The sequence below is a fragment of the Salvelinus sp. IW2-2015 genome, linkage group LG5 (assembly GCF_002910315.2).
Source record: "Salvelinus sp. IW2-2015 linkage group LG5, ASM291031v2, whole genome shotgun sequence".
Taxonomy (NCBI): domain Eukaryota; kingdom Metazoa; phylum Chordata; class Actinopteri; order Salmoniformes; family Salmonidae; genus Salvelinus; species Salvelinus sp. IW2-2015.
In genome coordinates this window covers 32,231,854-32,249,383 of record NC_036844.1, presented here as the reverse complement: position 1 = coordinate 32,249,383, position 17,530 = coordinate 32,231,854, and the positions used below count along the sequence as shown (strand labels likewise).

At 41.2% G+C, this 17,530-nt stretch overlaps 1 protein-coding gene across 2 annotated transcripts; it reads left to right on the top strand.

The window, feature by feature from the left end:
• Nucleotides 1-9,460: 9,460 nt before the first annotated feature.
• On the top strand, nt 9,461-17,260 carry LOC111964344 (equilibrative nucleoside transporter 2). 2 transcript variants are annotated; one of them, XM_023988207.2, is made up of 13 exons: nt 9,461-9,559; nt 10,961-11,008; nt 11,283-11,364; nt 11,922-12,151; nt 12,247-12,386; nt 13,217-13,351; nt 13,451-13,548; nt 13,653-13,734; nt 15,439-15,602; nt 15,705-15,810; nt 15,993-16,078; nt 16,202-16,401; nt 16,565-17,260. In XM_023988207.2, exons 2-13 carry the CDS (start codon nt 10,977-10,979, stop codon nt 16,674-16,676), a joined length of 1,467 nt encoding a protein of 488 aa, XP_023843975.1. In that variant the 5' UTR covers nt 9,461-9,559; nt 10,961-10,976; the 3' UTR covers nt 16,677-17,260. The 2 variants fall into 2 exon arrangements, with proteins under 2 accessions (XP_023843975.1, XP_023843976.1); XM_023988208.2 differs by lacking the exon at nt 9,461-9,559 and adding an exon at nt 10,120-10,210.
• The last annotated feature ends 270 nt before the right edge of the window (nt 17,261-17,530 follow it).

Sequence of the window (17,530 nt, the reverse complement as noted above, 5' to 3'; positions counted from 1 at the left end):
GCGCCCTATGATATTAACGTCACTACCTCCCTGTGCCATATATAAAACAGCTACTCTGTGCTTCATATAAACACAACTAACCCCCTTGTGCCGGATATTAAAAACATCACCTACCCTCTTCTGCGCATGTAAAGCACCACGGATCTTCCTGTGTGCTTCATATTAGGGTTGACCCTGCCAGCTTACCCTCTGGCTGTGCCATATCCGAACACAGCTACCCTCCTGTGCTCTAAAGTTAGCATTACCTTCACTGTGCCATTGATAAACCACGAGCACTATACGTGCTGTGGCTGGGTTGTCTGATATAAATACGGGTAGCAGACTTAGAGTCCTCCCTGTGCCATGTGATAACTACCACACTACGCTCGGCCTGTGCCAGTGATTACAATACTACCACTAACCTCGTTCTCTAGTGTCCTTTAATTAAGAGGCGAGTGATGCCTGCCTCTGGCGTTGTGCCCATATAATAACTACCTTGGCAGGCTTGATCTCGCTTGTTGATTTTAATTGGTGTCGGTGCGGTCGTCCACCTTTCTCCCGTTTGTTCTTTGAGACGCGCTATATATTGCCGCTCTCTAGGAAAACTCACTTTAGGTCTCACGGTTCGGTGGCTGTCTCCTGTCCTTCTCCCGGCTGCGTTCTCGTGCCTTTTGTCCTCACCTCCCTGGCTGGTCGTGGTGGTCATCGTTCTGTGGTGGTGTTCCGCTGGGTCCCGTCTTCTTCGCTGTGGTCTCGCGCCTTGTCAGTGGCGTCTTCTTTGGTACCACTTTCTTTGGCGTTCTTCCGTTGTTGCTGGGCGCTGCCCTACTGCGCTGGCGTCTCTTCTCCCTCGTCCCCGCTTCAGCGCCCGCTTCTGCGTTCGCTTTCTTTTGCCCCTTGCTGTCTTTTTTTTTTCGTCTTGGGCCCTATTTCTCTTTTTTTTGCCCTTCCTTCACTGAACCTTACTTCCACGTGTTTCCTTGTAATATGTTTACTGACATGGTTTTTTTGGCTTTTCTCCTTTTTCACTATTTGTCACATTGTAATATATTCATTTTTTCTACTGTATTTGATGTTGTTTGTTTACCTGTGTTTGTGTTGTATGTTGACTGCTTTGTTTTTTGGCGTGCATTGTATGCGCTTTTCCTGTAATTGGTTATACGGTGCTAACTTAAATGAGTAAGTCGTTTAACTGATTTCAGTACGTTGTCGTATTACTTGAGTCCAGTACAGTTTAGTTTTTAAGTAAAGTATGATATTAAGTTCTTAATAGGACGAGAGACTTTGTGTCGGGGCTGTAGGCAGCTTCTCTTGTCTGTGAGGTGGACGAGAAGCGTAGTGTGTTCAGGATTTATAGATGTGTGAATTACAACTAAATAAAGTTGGAACGAATGTATTGGTGGCAGAGAAAAGAGACGGAATACAAAATCCAATCCAAAAAGCAATATTAGTTCAATCGAGACAAAAATCTGCTCTGATTGAGGAACCATATTCGGCTCAACATAGAAAAGCAATCAGACTATCAGTAGAATAGATATAGCTACAACACAAACCTGACCTCCCTGTGCAATATAAAACCACTACCTCCTGTGCATATAACATGTACACAGTCACTACCTCCCCGTGCCCATATTACATTGGTGAAGCACTAGGCCTCGTTCCCTGTGGCCCTTAAAAACACTACCCCCCTTGTGCCATATAAAAACACCTACCTCCTAGGGGGGTGCGGGTGGGTTGGGGCACGTATCATAACCTACCTCGCTCCTGTGCCCATATAGGGGAAATAGGCAGCGACTACGGGGTGGGCTCCTGTGGCCCGGCCATATAACACCACTACCCCTCTTGTGTTGTCGCTTCATATTCAATTTAAGAACATCCTCTACCTTTCTCGGCTTGTGGCATATAGAAAACCACTAGCCCTCTTGCCTGTCGCCATGCTATTGAGAACACGACCTACTCCCCTCACAGGTCCCTCACCTACCTTGGTGGACCAACTTCTACGATAGCAGAGGCGTTCCTTGTGACGGCCGTGTGCCCATATTAAGAAAACTTAACTCAACTTCTAGATGTATAATTATAATACTAGTGTTATCTTAATCTATAGTGGTATTTCGTGTAATTGGTTTATTGATACCTCCTGTGCCCATATAACCCTACCTCCTGTGCATATAAAACCACACTACCTCCCTGTGCCATATAAAAACACACTACCGCTGTGCCGATATACAAACACACGACTACCTCCCTGTGCCCCCCCCCCCCCCACCCCACCCCCGTAATTTTCGAATTGTCCCTAACCATGTCATTAAGTTAATCATCTGTAAATTCAGTCTGATGTATGGTTGATAAGGGATTATCTCTCTCTCAAACTTCTGACACAGTATTACACATCTGCAACTGTGACAATAGGAAAGCCATAGTTACTAAATTGGATAGATTGACCAGAATAAGGAAGGTTATAGTGAGCTACAGTTTTGTAACAACCAAGAAATGGAACTCCGTTCAGAATCACTTTAATTTGCTAAGTACATTTAGGCATACCCTGAATTTGACTGTGATTGGTGCTGCAAGCAATAGACAAATGTACAAACAGAATACAGACAGAGGAATTTACACAAAGTCTACATTCAATATATACAATAATTCCGACTCACAGCCGGGGTAGTCTTCAGCAGTATTTCGTAGGATGAGGACAGAATTTCAGGACAAAAAAAGACCCAGCTACTGTATATACAGCAACTCATTCTTAACAGATATTACAAGGGCTTTCGCTGGATGATGTCACAAATACTCTAGCTTTCATCGAACACACTACTATTCTATGACAGGTCAGTTTAGGGTCACTATTAATKATCTCACATTATCATAGGCTTAAAGTCCTCCTGCCATGTCAAAACAACATAGATGAGTAAAAGGGATTTTTTTTTTGGCATTCCCCTTTAAGGTAAACAACAAGTTGTGTCCTGTAAATTGACAGACAAGGCTAGTGTAAACAAGCCAGAGTACACATAGGCTACTTCAGCATTTCCCGTAATTCATTGGCGCTCCATCCAAAGTGTAATGATTAAATGATGATTTGCCTTTATGCAGTGCTTTTTTTCCTTCTTAGACTCAAAGCACTTTACATTGCATGAGGCTAACTCACCCCAATCACCACCAATAGACCTATGTGTCTATCGGATCAATCATTCCTCTGTTAAACTGCAGTTGAATTCATACAGGATTCATGCAGATATATGATCTACATTTGATCACCCGTTTGCAGGAGAACTTTCCTACAATGCAGGAAATGTAAAACTTGTAAGGTATTTGAGGTTTGAAAAGGCTTCTTGAAAAATACTAACGGGCTGATCCGGGAGGGCCCATGTAGAACGGGCACCAGTAGAGCTATTAGTTGCCAATGGATAGGGTTCAGCCACCACAGGTCTGTTCAGCAAGAACAAGTCTACGATATCTCAAATAAAAAATCAAATCAATCAAATACAACCTTATTTGTCACATGCATCTAATTAAACAGGTGCAGACTTTAACGTGAAATGCTTACTTACGAGCCCTTTCCCAACCATGCTGAGTTAAAAAAGTAAGAAACATTTGCAAAAAAGAAAATACAATTGTTTTAATAATCAATAAAAAAAGGAAATAGTAACTAAATAAAACAATATCAATAACGAGGCTTTGTACAAGGAGTATCGGTATTGAGTCAATCAATGTGCAGGTGTACGCGGTAGTTGATGTAATTGAGGTAATATGTACATGTTGATAGGGGTAAAAGTGACTAGGCAATCAGGATATATAATAAAAAGAGTAGCAGCAGCGTATGTGAAGAGTTTGAAAGTGTTTTTAATTTAAAAKAWWTMTTATTCATAATACAAAAATCAACTTACATTGCTACATCAAACATGTCTAACGAAACAAAACACAGGTATTAACAAGAAAATACTCAAACATATATAAAATATTATTATTATTTTTTTTTTTTTTGCAATTGTATTCACTCTGAAAAAAAAATATTATAATGATTCAGGAAGATGTTGTTATTCACTAGGGTTCATGTTTTAATGAGATAGTTAAATTCAATCAAAAATATGTCTAATTTTAGTATAGAATTTGGAATTTTTGTTTGTGTATGAAGTATTTGGCAACAAGAATAAAAAATGAACAATCATTTCCGTGGTCTTGTTATCATTGCAAGAGTAACATATTATATCTTTCATGTCAAAAACAAAGGCAGTGTTCATAATGGTAAATAAGTATTTTGCAAGGTTTTCCCAAAATTCTGACACAGATTCTCACCTTCTTTTTCACAGAAAACGCAGATATCATCAATAGCCACAAATTTGGATAACATGGATATATCTTATGTAAAATTTTGAAGTGCACTTCCTTAACTTTGTTTGGTATACAGTATTTGTAAGGCCTTAACCTGTCACGATCGTCGTTACGTGAAAGAGAGGAGGACCAAGGCGCAGCGTGAAATGAACACATATTTAATCAACGAAGACAAAGAACACTTACAAACTAAACAAAACAACAAACCGACGAACGTGAAGCTATATAATGACAAGTGCAGACACAGGCAACTTACACATAGACATAGACAATCACCCACAAACTACCTAATGACTATGGTTGCCTAAATATGGCTCCCAATCAGAGACAACGATAGACAGCTGTCTCTAATTGAGAACCAATCTAGGCAACCATAGACATACATACACCTAGACTAAACATTGCCCCATAAACATACAAAACCCCCTAGACAATACAAAACACATACATCCCCCATGTCACACCCTGACCTAACTAAAATAATAAAGAAAACAAAGATAACTAAGGCCAGGGCGTGACATAACCATGCATTTTTCCAGACAATGTCAGGAATAAGCATGTTCCAGAAAAACTTTCTCTCGGTGTAAGTTGGTTTTGTGAATGAAGAATTTGTCATATTTATTACAGCAAGATCTCTCAAGTAAGCCCACGCCTTCCAATCTGAGTTCTGGATAAACTTTGTGATCATTACCAAAACTAAGATGAGTTTTCATTAGTGCAGTTAGACCACTGGGAATGGCTTTGATCACAGAAATAAACTCTCTGAAAGGTATTGGAAACTCTTTCAATGTTATAAATTGTTCATATGTGAGAATATTACCCTTGTTGTCGAAAATATCAAGAACAAAGTCAATATTCCTCTCATGCCAGCTGGGGTAGAACAATGACTTATTCCTTATATTTATGTCTGAATTATTCCACAAAAGAGCTTTATGTGGGGAAAAATTGTGCAGGAAACATATTTTCTAGGCCATTAAAGCTTGTTGGTGAAACCTAGCCAATTTAGCAGGTAAACTTTCAGGAATATAATTACATTTCAGTAAKAATTGAAGACCTCCCAATTTATTAAACACATTATTTGGAATGAAATACCATATTGAATCATTATTGATCAAAAATAATTAAACCAGTTTATCTTGAAAGRGTTATTTATGTCAACAAWATCCAACACTTCTAGACCGCCTTCAGCTCTTTTGTTAGAAAGGACAGATTTTTTTAGTTTGTGAGACTTATTTTTCCAGATGAAGTCAAGAAAGGTCTTATTGATCTCTTTACAAGTAGCAGGATTTACACATAACGATAATGAGGGGTACACAAAACGAGACAGTKCCTCTGCCTTGGACAGAAGTACTCTCCCAAGTATAGAAAGATCTCTTTATAGCCAATTATTAAATATATTTTTAGTTCTCTTAATTTTAGGAGAGAAATTCAAATGTCTGACTAAGTGTTTTTTTGACAGATGTATTCCTAAATATTTAACACAGTCCTTTTCAGGAATATTTTCTATTTCTTTATCATCAGAGTCAAATAAACATAAGATTTCACATTTAGAAACATTCAGCATTAATCCTGATGCAACAGAAAATGCAGTTATAGCATTAAGGGCATGGGCGACCTGGTCTTTGTCTCTTAAGAAAAGAGTAGTATCATCAGCCAGTTGGGACATTTTGATTTCTTTGTTAAAAATGGTTAAGCCATACAAATTTGCATTATTCAGAATATCTAGAGATAGAAGTTCCACAACCAAAATGAGTAAAAATTGCGAAATTGTGCCTCCCTGTCGTACACTTCTGTTGATACTGAATCTTTTGGAAGTATTAGGGATTAGTAACACAGAACTCTTTATATCTTTGTAAAACATGCAAATTACTATAATAAAATTTTCACCAAATCCCAAAAGTTACAGAGACCTAAAGAGAAATACATGTTCAATTGTGTCAAAGGCTTTACAGAAGTCCAAAAATAGGACAACCGCATCTGAGTCAATTGCTTCTGAATAATCTATAAGGTCCAAGACTAAACGAATGTTAGAGCTTATGTGACGGCCCTTCATAAATCCTATTTGAGTCTCATTTATAATGGTATCTATTCCTTTCTTTAATCTTTTGGCATAAATGAGTGTGAAAGTGTGTCTATATGTGAGTGTGTGTGTGTGTGTGTGTGTGTGGTGTCTTAATGTTATGTTATTGTTTGACCGCTACGTGTTATGGGTATTATGACTCATACTGTGGTACTCTATAAAATCTGAAAATAAGGTCAGAGGTTAACACAGGCTTATGATATCTTATACATTTGTTCTATGAGATAATATGAGACAGTTAAACAAGACTTTATGTGCATAGTTTTTTATTACAAAGATGCATCAAAATTCACAAAAAGTGACGTCCGCTGATGAAGATATTCTCATAGAACAAAATGTATAAGATCTGTGTTTACCTGTGTTTACCACAGACCATATTTTCTGTGTTTATCCAAAACCCCTACAAAAACTCCATTAATTTACCCATAGGCTTTGTCCAACGAGTTAGTGCATACAATGGTACACTATTACTATTGCTCTCTATAGCCACAACAGTCTCAAAGTAGTACCATAACTATGGCTGAAATAGGCCAGTATATACAGAATAGACACAGAGTTTCTAAACCCAGAGGCGCAACATCGGAAGACTTTTGGGGAACGAAACAGACCAGGACGGAGGTTGGAGTTTGAGAAGTCAATGAGAGAAGTGGAAAATTATTCCTTAGTTGTTCATTTTCTAAAAATCTAATGTTATAAAGTAATTCAGTGTTTTTATAAAAAAGTGMAATAGACTACTGAGATGGTATTGAAGGAAATATGTTATTTCATCATCTTGTGATGTTGTGGTTCTAAATATGTTTATGTGCAACCTAATCCAGTGATTGTCATGCATTGTGTGGGTAGACAATTATGCTATTGTTGTTATATTTTACTGTTAAAATAGGGCTCCTGAATTATTATTTGTTATTTATTTTTTCAATAGAGAGGAATTTGACTGCATCTTTATGTGATCTAATATCATAGGATGTATATATTTGTGGCTATTTCAGCACCTGAATAAGTGAACATTGCAGTTGTAGCATACCTTCCAATGAGGCCCATGCACTCACAATGGCCAATGCACATTTTGCTCGGTGCATATCTCAAATCCATATGAACTATCTTTGTAAAATAGTTGCTATTGAGCTCATAATTAAGAGTTGCGAAATAAAAGGTAAAGCTACAGAAAGCTGAGAACATCCTCTCTCCATCTGTGACAAGAGGAAAGCTGTGTTTTCCCAGCAATTGGATTTTAAAATGTTATACAATCAGAACACTTTTCTTTCTCCCAGAGCCTTTTTTTCCCAGGGATGAGAGAGAGAGTCAACACAGCAGTAGGCCCTAGCAAATCAGGTACAACGGCAGGCAAGCAGACACGTTCATTAAAGGAATCATGAGGATAATGTACTTTAKTGTTTGACCAAATTATGGTTTTAGTCTCCTAAAAAAGAGTATGTTTCTAGTGAGYTGAATGAATTTGCCTGCACACCAATGCAAGCAATATATTTTTTTACTCCCACAGCCAGATGTCAAAGGGTCGCAAAATACATCTATAGCCCTGCCTTATTGACGTTTCACTATAGGCATACTCTCAAACTTTTGTTTTACTTCAATGAAAAAGACCTCCATCATTGCAATCAACAGTAGCCTAGGCTAAGGCTCCTCTGTTGCTTTCTCTCCTCAGCAGCAGGGCAGCCCCAGAACATGTGGCATGCTACACAATTTTATTTATTGTCTTTTTATTTATTTAAGCAATTACCAGTTAAAGGAAACCCTGCGCCCCAGTGGCTTTCCATAGCCCCCTTACACACACTGCAGAGCGCTCTGTCCATTGTGCTGACGCAGTGCATTGGAGATATGGCCTACAGATTTTGGGCCAACCTGTCACTTAATAATTTCAATTTATTTTTCTATAGGGACATAAAATTAAAAGTGGGAGGTACAAGTTTCAACTGAGGGGGCTAAGCCKCTTTTGCCCCCTACTGGATGCGGCTACATGTCAGCTGTACACCTCACTAGGCGATCTCACTCATTCTGACTAGAAAGGGGGAGGGTAAACTGTGATTGGCTGAGAAAGTGGGGTGACTAGTAGGTACCACTAAGGTGAAAAAAACAAGGGGTGTCGGGCAAGTACAACTAACTAATAGTTCAGGGGTGCTGAAACTGCTAACAAAGGGCTGGTCTTTTTAACACTTAGGAAGTTTGTAATTTCCACTTTGACATTTCAGACTTGAACCACTACAAACATTTCCATTAATTATAGTACACATAATTCTTCACATCTCCTGTTGCTGCAGGATTATTTTCTTGCAGTAGCAAACTGGCTCAAATTAAGATCCTACATCTGTATTTCAGATTTTTGTTTTTGAACATGGTCATTGCATGGCCTTGAAGTGTTACGTCACAGGCCAGTTCACTCTTTGTGAACCCATATTCTCCTTCTTGATAAGTGGTATTATCTTAATACAAAACATGAATGGAGCCGGTGTTTCTAATAAGGAACGAGAGCTTGCTGGTTACAATAGTATATGTTCAATGATGCAGGATAAGCCAAAATCACGCATCTTGTATGGGAAATTCCATGCTACYAATACACACTGGTTCTTGGGACTGTCTTGAAAACTGTGGGCCTATCTGCCATGTAGACCTACAGTGGAAATTGTGCTGTTATTTACTGCTTTGTTTACCTAGAATACCACTGGGATAAATAAACCTATTATATAATAACATTACAGCATGTATTTCCAGTCAAACGACCAGACAGCCCCCTTGTGTCCATGATATTCAGGTGCGCCATCAAATATGAATTTGTCTCCCTTTCTTTATTATCATGAAATAGGCTAAATTGACCTCTCATCTTTCAATAACGTAAACTGTGAAGTTTGACCAAATTGCCTCGAAATCAATTCTGTATTATAGCAACAATGTGTTGCCTTTGAAAAGCCTGTTGTCATGGCGTCATATAGGCTGCAATAGATTGATATGCTCATTGTTCAGCGCGCCAAAGCGCTCACAGCCAATAGGCGCTCTCTGGGCAGCCTAGCAATGWTAACTGGCTTCTTATAACAGGCATTTTCGCGCCAACATTTAAACACAGTCGCCTTCACTTCATTGAGTGCGTTCTGTAAGCCTCGCTTTTGACAAAGGAGATAGCCTACTATATATAAACTGCTACACAATTCGACTAACTGGGTGAGATTAATGTTCAAAACAAATTGCTATTATTTATTATTTAGTGTGTTTCTTTTCTGTGGATTTGTTTTTGAATGGTGATATGCATAGCATAAACTGAATGCACAGCTCACACAGCTTAACTACTTAACCACTGCTCAGAAATATTTCAAATAGCTTCGTGTGAGTCAGAAATGAATAAGAATGAGTTTGTTATGCTATTTTAATCGTCTCGCTTCAAGGCACTTATTCTATGACCGTCTCTTCAACTGCTGGTCTGTTGCTTGACTTTTAAAGAAGATAGGAAACATTTCAATTGCCTAACATTAGCTGTATTGTTGAATTTGTTACATGTTTTAACTGATAGAATAATCCAAATGAATAGCCTACATGGATTTGCCGCCAAACAATGCAGGCAAACTAAACATCCGTTCAATAGAGTGCCAGTAAATGACATGCCTACAGTTACTGTAAGAAGGAAGTGACAGTAACGACATGCCTACAACTACTGTAAGAAGGAAGTGTCGGGTGTAGCCACGTGCAAACGAGTCAGATCCTCAGCGTGCTGTCTGTTCTACGATCAGAGACACCGGTCCCGATACCAAGGATTTAGAAATACACATCAATATATAAATAAGATCAACTAGAATTTCAATTTGAAGCAGAAGGCAGGTGAGTGTGAGCGACAGGTATGAGTACCCCATGGTTTAGTACATCGGGAAGGATCTAATTAATGATAGATGTAGCGCGTTAGAATTAATGCTATATACTGTAACCCAATGTTAACGCCAATAATATATTGGCGGAAGTATGCTTTATGTCTGGTTAATAAAACAGTCCCAAATGCACGTTGAAATGTTGTATAGGTCTAACACCCTGTATAAGAATACCCATATAGAATACCCCCGTTTTAGAAGCGAAGTGGTAACATACTTTTGCCATCTGGCTCATTCGAGACATAGCCTTGTCTATACTGAGCTACAGGCTTCTGAACATGGTGAAGATCATTAATTACGTTGTAGCCTACAAATGATGGTGGGAGGGTATGGAGCTGCTCGTCTCCCTTTAAGTTGTAGACTTAGAACGTGTGACAGGCTGAAATCACCAAGCGCAAAAATATGACTTGATTTCAGATGCGATAAGATGACTGATATCTAACCTTTGTGAAATTAAAATAGGATTATAATAGAATCGGGGGAAATCAGATTATTATTATCACCATGTTTAGTAGAGGGGATTTGTAGTTTTTATCAGTGATCAACATAGATGAAATTAAGTAAGATGAAAGAGTGCAAACTCGCCTTCAAAACATCCTGAATCCCCAGCCGCCTGGCAAGCCTGATTGTCTGATGTTTTCAACACGCCAGTATTTCAAGGAGCGARAAGGTCTGAAGCTGTCCTCTGTCCCTTGTTTTTATACAGATCCAAGAGTACCAGGATGACTACCCAGAAGAGTGCCCCAGTGGACCGGTGAGTTACTCACTTTTTATTGGTTGGATCATCTGAGACAAAAACCTGTAGGAAGCAGCTTTCACAAACTTCCTCACTCACTTTCCCTATTATCTGAGCACTGGATGGCGATCAGAGAAGAAATGACATGGTATATTGGTAATTACTCAGTAATAATAACCTAGGAATTACTTGTTTCTTTGGGATTCATAACATTAAGCACCACTAGGTAGTGAGTGTGTTGTAGGAGCGGTTGTGATGTGGCATGTGAGTGATGTCTTCTGTCCCCCAACAGAGGCTGTGCTGTGGCCGTCATCATCTTCATCCTGGGACTGGGCACACTGCTGCCATGGAACTTCTTCATCACTGCCATGGAGGTACCACAGCTTATTTGTCACACCCACACAGCATCACTGCCGTGGAGGTACCACAGCTTATTTGTCACACCCACACAGCATCACTGCCATGGAGGTACCACAGCGTATTTGTCATTACCCACACAGCATCACTGCCGTGGAGGTACCACAGCTTCTCTGTCACACCCACACAGCGTCACTGCCGTGGAGGTACCACACCTTATTTGTCACACCCACACAGCATCACTGCCGTGGAGGTACCACAACTTCTCTGTCACACCCACACAGCATCACTGCCATGGAGGTACCACACCTTCTCTGTCACACCCACACAGCATCACTGCCATGGAGGTAGCACAACTTCTCTGTCACACCCACCCACACAGCATCACTGCCATGGAGGTACCACACCTTCTCTACCTCATCACAACCTGTCACACAGACTCACAACAACAATCTTAACTGATTGACATGGATGAATATTACACATTCAGGCAATACTGTCTAATATTAGTTTGTTCTGTGATGAGAGTATGGGGCTTGTGTCACCTCTGTTCTCCCATTGTTTTCTGCTGAAGTATTTTGACGACCGSCTCAAAGGGACCGCGTCAAGTATCGGAGCGACCTTGGTTACTAACGAGACCACCCCGGTTACTAACGGAACCACCCCAGTTACTAACGGAACCACCCAGTTTACTAATGGAACCACCCCGGTTACTAAAGACTACAAGTTTGCCAGCTGGATGACTCTTCTAGCACAGTTACCCCTGCTCCTCTTCACCCTGGCCAACTCCTTGCTGTATCAGCGGTGAGCAACATACTACAGGGTTCTATGTGTGTTACTGTTGTTTCCACCTCTATAGTGTAGTGGTCTAACTCAACCTTTTTCCTGTGTGGCGGTAGTATCAAAGAGAAGGTCCGGATTGCTGTCAGTATGGTCTCCATCCTCTTCCTCTTCCTCCTCACTGCCATCATGGTCAAAGTGCCCATGCAGCCCCACAGCTTCTTCTCTATCACCATGGCAACTATATGGTTCATCAACTGTGAGTTGGTTCCCACCCGTCTTCATGTCTATGGGTCCGGTTCCATATAATGTAATTAGTAATCATATACACTACTGTTCAAAATTTTGGGGTCACTTATAAATGTCCTTGTTTTTGGAAGAAAAGCAACAACAAAAAAGTCCATTAAAATAACATCAAATTGATCAGAAATGTAGTGTAGACACCCGCAAAACACCAGTCTCAACGTCAACAGTGAAGAGGCGACTCCGGGATGCTGGCCTTCTAGGCAGAGTTGCAAAGAAAAAGACATATCTCAGTCTGGCCAATAAAAAMAAGAGATTAAGATGGGCAAAAGAACACAGACACTAGACAGAGGAACTCTGCCTGGAAGGTCAGCATCCCAGAGTCGCCTATTCACTGTTAACGTTGAGACTGGTGTTTTGCWGGTACTATTTAATGAAGTTGCCAGTTGAGGACTTGTGAGGCGTCTGGTTCTCAAACTAGACACTCTAATGTACTTGTRCTCTTGCTCAGTTGTGCACCGGGGCCTCCCACTCCTCTTTCTKTTCTGGTTAGAGCCAAATTGCTTTTCTTTCCAAAACAAGGACATTTCTAAGTGAGCCCAAACGTTTGAACGGTAGTGTAAGTAGTAGCATCATTGTTTTGACTGTTTTACCTGATGAAAATGTGTTCCGAGGAGATTCCATGTGTAAATACACTAATTTCTCACACATCCRCTCTCTCTCACACATCCCCTCTCTCTCTCACACATCCCCTCTCTCTCACACACATCCCCTCTCTCTCACACACATCCCCTCTCTCTCACACACATCCCCTCTCTCTCACACACATCCCCTCTCCCTCTCTAGCTTTTGGAGCAGTGCTCCAGGGCAGTCTGTTTGGGCTGGTGGGTCTGCTCCCCCCGAGGTACAGCACATTGTTTATGAGTGGTCAGGGATTGGCAGGGATCTTTGCTGCCATGGCTAGTCTGTTCTCTATCCTCAGTGAGTACTACATTTCCATACTTTCACCTCTACCTTGTTATTATGTCAATTGTGTTTCCATCCTGATTAATGCTGAGTGTCTCTACATCCTCTGTGTAGGTAGAGCAGACAAGGCCAGTGCTGCTCTTGGGTACTTCATAACCCCCTGTGTGGCAACACTGATCACCCTGCTTAGCTACTTACTACTGCCACACCTGGTGAGTGGCTACAGCAGTTTCATGACAGGAAACAGGCAGTTCAACTACTATTGCTTAGGATATTACAGAGGAATGTACTCATAAGATTTTCTGTTGTGTTCTAGGAGTTTGCCCAGTTTTACTTTGAGAAAAGTAAGTGTCACCATGACCAACCTGAGACCACAGACGAGCTTCTCAAGGGAGCCGGTAGGTTTGAACACTATCTTCCATCTGTCAACTAACAGTATCTACAAGATAAGACATAAAAAAAGAGTCTTAAATAATACATCTCAGTCTTATCCCCGTCCCCCAAAACATGCACTCCCTTTACCTACTAGCACTGGCTTTCCTGATAACTACCTGATTGAGGAGAAATGTACTTACTACGACTGTGATATGTGTTTGTCTCACCTAGCGATCTTAAGATGAATGCACTAACTGTAAGTTGCTCTGGATAAGAGTGTCTGCTAAATGGTTAAAACAGGGGTGTCAAACTCATTCCATGGAGGGCCTAGTGTGCGGGTCTTTTCCTTTCAATTAAGACCTAGACCACCAGGTGAAGGGAGTTACTAATCAGTGACATTAATTCATCAATCAGGTACAAGGGTGCAGCGAAAACCCGCAGACACTGCCCTTTGTGCAATGAGTTTGACACATGGACTAAAATGTCAACATTTAAAACTATTAACGGGGCTTCCCAAGTGGCGCAGGATGTCTTAACACCATACCCAAACCGTGCGTCCGTGTGCGCCATCGTGGGCAAACGCGATCACGACACGCAGGTTGAAATATCTAAACAAACTCTGAACCAATTATATTAATTTGGGGACAGGTCGAAAAGCATTAAACATTTATGTCAATTTATCTAGCTAGCTTGCAGTTGCTAGCTAATTTGTCCTATTTAGCTAGCTTGTTGTTGCGATCTAATTTATCCTGTGATATAAACATTGAGTTGTTAGTTTACCTGAAATGCACAAGGTCCTCTACTCCGACAATGAATCCACACATAAAACGGTCAACCGAATCGTTTCTAGTCATCTCTCCTCCTTCCAGTCTTTTTCTTCTTTGGACTTAATATGGCGATTAGCAATTCACTTTCATAAGGTGTATTACAACCACCGACCTCCATTCATCTTTCAGTCACCCACGTGGGTATAACCAATGAGGAGATAGCACGTGGGCAATTGCTTCTAAAAGCCAATGAGGCYATGAGAGAGGCAGGACTTGCAGCGCGTTCTGCGCCACAAATAAAAGCAACTTCTATTTTAGCACCTGGCAACGCAGACGCCCGTTGGCGTGCGAGAGCAGTGTGGGTGCAATGATGGAATAACATGTATGTGTAAATTTATTTTGTGTGCGCGAGCGGTGTGGTCAACATGTAAGGCACTGCATCGCAGTGCTAGACACGTCACTACAAATCCGGGTTTGATCCTGGGCTGTGTTGCAGCCGGCCGCGACCGGGGGACCCATGAGGCGGTGCACAATTGGCCCAGCGTCGTCTGGGTTAGGGGAGGGTTTGGCCGGCCGGGATGTCCTTGTCCCATCGCGCTCTAGCGACTCCTTGTGGCGGGCAGGTACGGTGTTTCCGGGTTAAGCGAGCAGTGTGTCAAGAAGCAGTGCGGCTTGGTAGGGTCGTGTTTTGAAGGACGCATGGCGCTTGACCTTCGCCTCTCCCAAGTCCGTACGGAAGTTGCAGCGATGGGACAAGACTGTAACTACCAATTGGATATCCTAAAATTCGGGAGAAAAAGGGGTAAAAAAAMAATAAAAATAAATGATTAACAAATACCATATACCTTTATAGAGGAGCTATTAATAATTAATTCATTTTTGTGCAGTGATTTTCCTTAAAACTAAGTATTGTTACAGCCTAAAACTAAGTACTGACTATTTTCTCACTTCCTCTGAAAGACAAAGAAAAATTAGCGTTMGTCAATGGCGACCAAAATGGCTTCAACAATAAACCCATAATAACCAATGGTGATTTTGAGGCCAGTGGGACCAAAGAAGCCCTGTTCATGATGCAGCAGACTGACAGTCACAGCAGGTCATCTGTCCTGGCAGTCTTCAAAAAGGTACCTTGTCCTCCCTCTATCCCACTGTCATTCAAATCTCAATTCAAATACCATTATTTTCTCAAACATTTCCCTAACATTTTGTTTGTTACTGTTGTACAGATTTGGGTGATGGCCCTCTGTGTGACGTGTGTGCTGGCTGTCACACTGTCAGTTTTCCCTGCTGTCACAGTAAAAGTGAAGAGTGTGTATGGAAACAAGGAATGGGGTGAGCAAACAGTTGGGATAATAATAATAGCCTAGTTGTGTCCAGTTAAGACAGTTGTGGTTGAATAAAGCAGAGAGGGCGTGGGATTTAACTTTTTTAGCACGGCTCTGCTGCAGTCGAAAGCCGATTGGCAGCTTGCTATGCTGAACAAACTGGATTACACCTGTATGTCTGTCTTTCAGACCGATACTTTCTCTGTGTCTGCTGTTTCATCGTCTTTAACGTCATGGACCTGATTGGCCGCAGTGTCACCTCTATGGTTCAGTGGGTGAGTGACGTCTGCCCTCTGTCCCCTTCCTTTACTACCAGTAACTGCAATAAATAGCTGCTCCAATACCTCAAACATGTTTCTCCTTCCTAACAGTCTCTGTTTGTCTTTATCCATCCACAGCCCTCAAAGAGAAGCGGTCTGTTCCCTGTGCTCGTGGTCTCCCGTGTGGTCTTCATCCCTCTCATCATGCTGTGCAACATTGACAAACGCCAGTACCTGCCAGTCCTGTTCTCCCATGACATTGCCTTCCTTGTTATCATGACATTATTCGCCTTGTCCAATGGATATTTCATCTGTCTCTGCATGTCTTATGCACCTCAGTGAGTCACCAAATTGATATCTACCTGAATTTATTTAACAGTTTTGTCAAATTCTTCCTTCTGCTGTTTTTGATTAATTCAATGTAACTTGTTATTACGTTGTAGTAACAATTTGGTCAGTTTGTTCCACAGTATCTGAGCTGTCCTCTGTTCTCTTCCCCAGGTTGGTGAGGACTAAAGACTGTGAGACAGCGGGGGCCTTGATGACCTTCTTCTTGGCTCTGGGTCTGTCTCTAGGGGCAGCGCTCTCTTTCCTCCTGAGGAACCTGCTCTAGAGGCAACTGGCCCCTCACAAAAATGTTTTATGAATATTTATGATTTACTCACTGAAGGGAAATAGATGAGACACATCTTCCYTAATGCCAACGCATTATTGTACACTGTAAGGTTATTGTACACTGATCTACACTGAACAAAATATCAACGCAACATGCAACAATTTCAAAGATTTTACTGAGTTACAGTTCACATAAGGAAAACATTAGGCCCTAATCTATAGATTTCATATGACTGGGAATACAGATTTGCATCAGTTGGTCACAGATACCTAATAAAAAAAGTAAGTAAGTTAGGYCGTGGATCAGAAAACCAGTCAGTATCTGGTGACCACCATTTGCTTCATGCAGCGCAACACATCTCCTTCACATAGAGTTGATCAGGCTGTTGATTGTGGCCTGTGGAAGGTTGTCCCACTCTTCAATGTGTGAAGTTGCTGGATATTGACAGGAACTGGAACAAGCTGTTGTACACGTCGATGAAGAGCATCCCAAGAATGCTCAATGGGTGACATGTCTGGTGACTATGCAGGCCATGGAAGAACTGGGACATTTTCAGCTTCCAGGAATTATGTTCAGATCCTTTTGATATGGGGCCATGCATTATCATGCTGAAACATGAGGTGATGGCGGCGGATGAATGGCACGACAATCGGCCTCGGGATTTTGTCACAGTATCTCTGTGCATTCAAATTMCCATCAATAAAATGCAATTGTTCATTGTCCYTAGCTTATGCCTGCACATACCATAACCCCACCACCATCATGGGGCAGGCACTCTGTTCACAACGTTGACATCAGCAAAACGCTCGCCAACACGACGTCGTACACTCTGCCATCTGTCCGGTACAGTT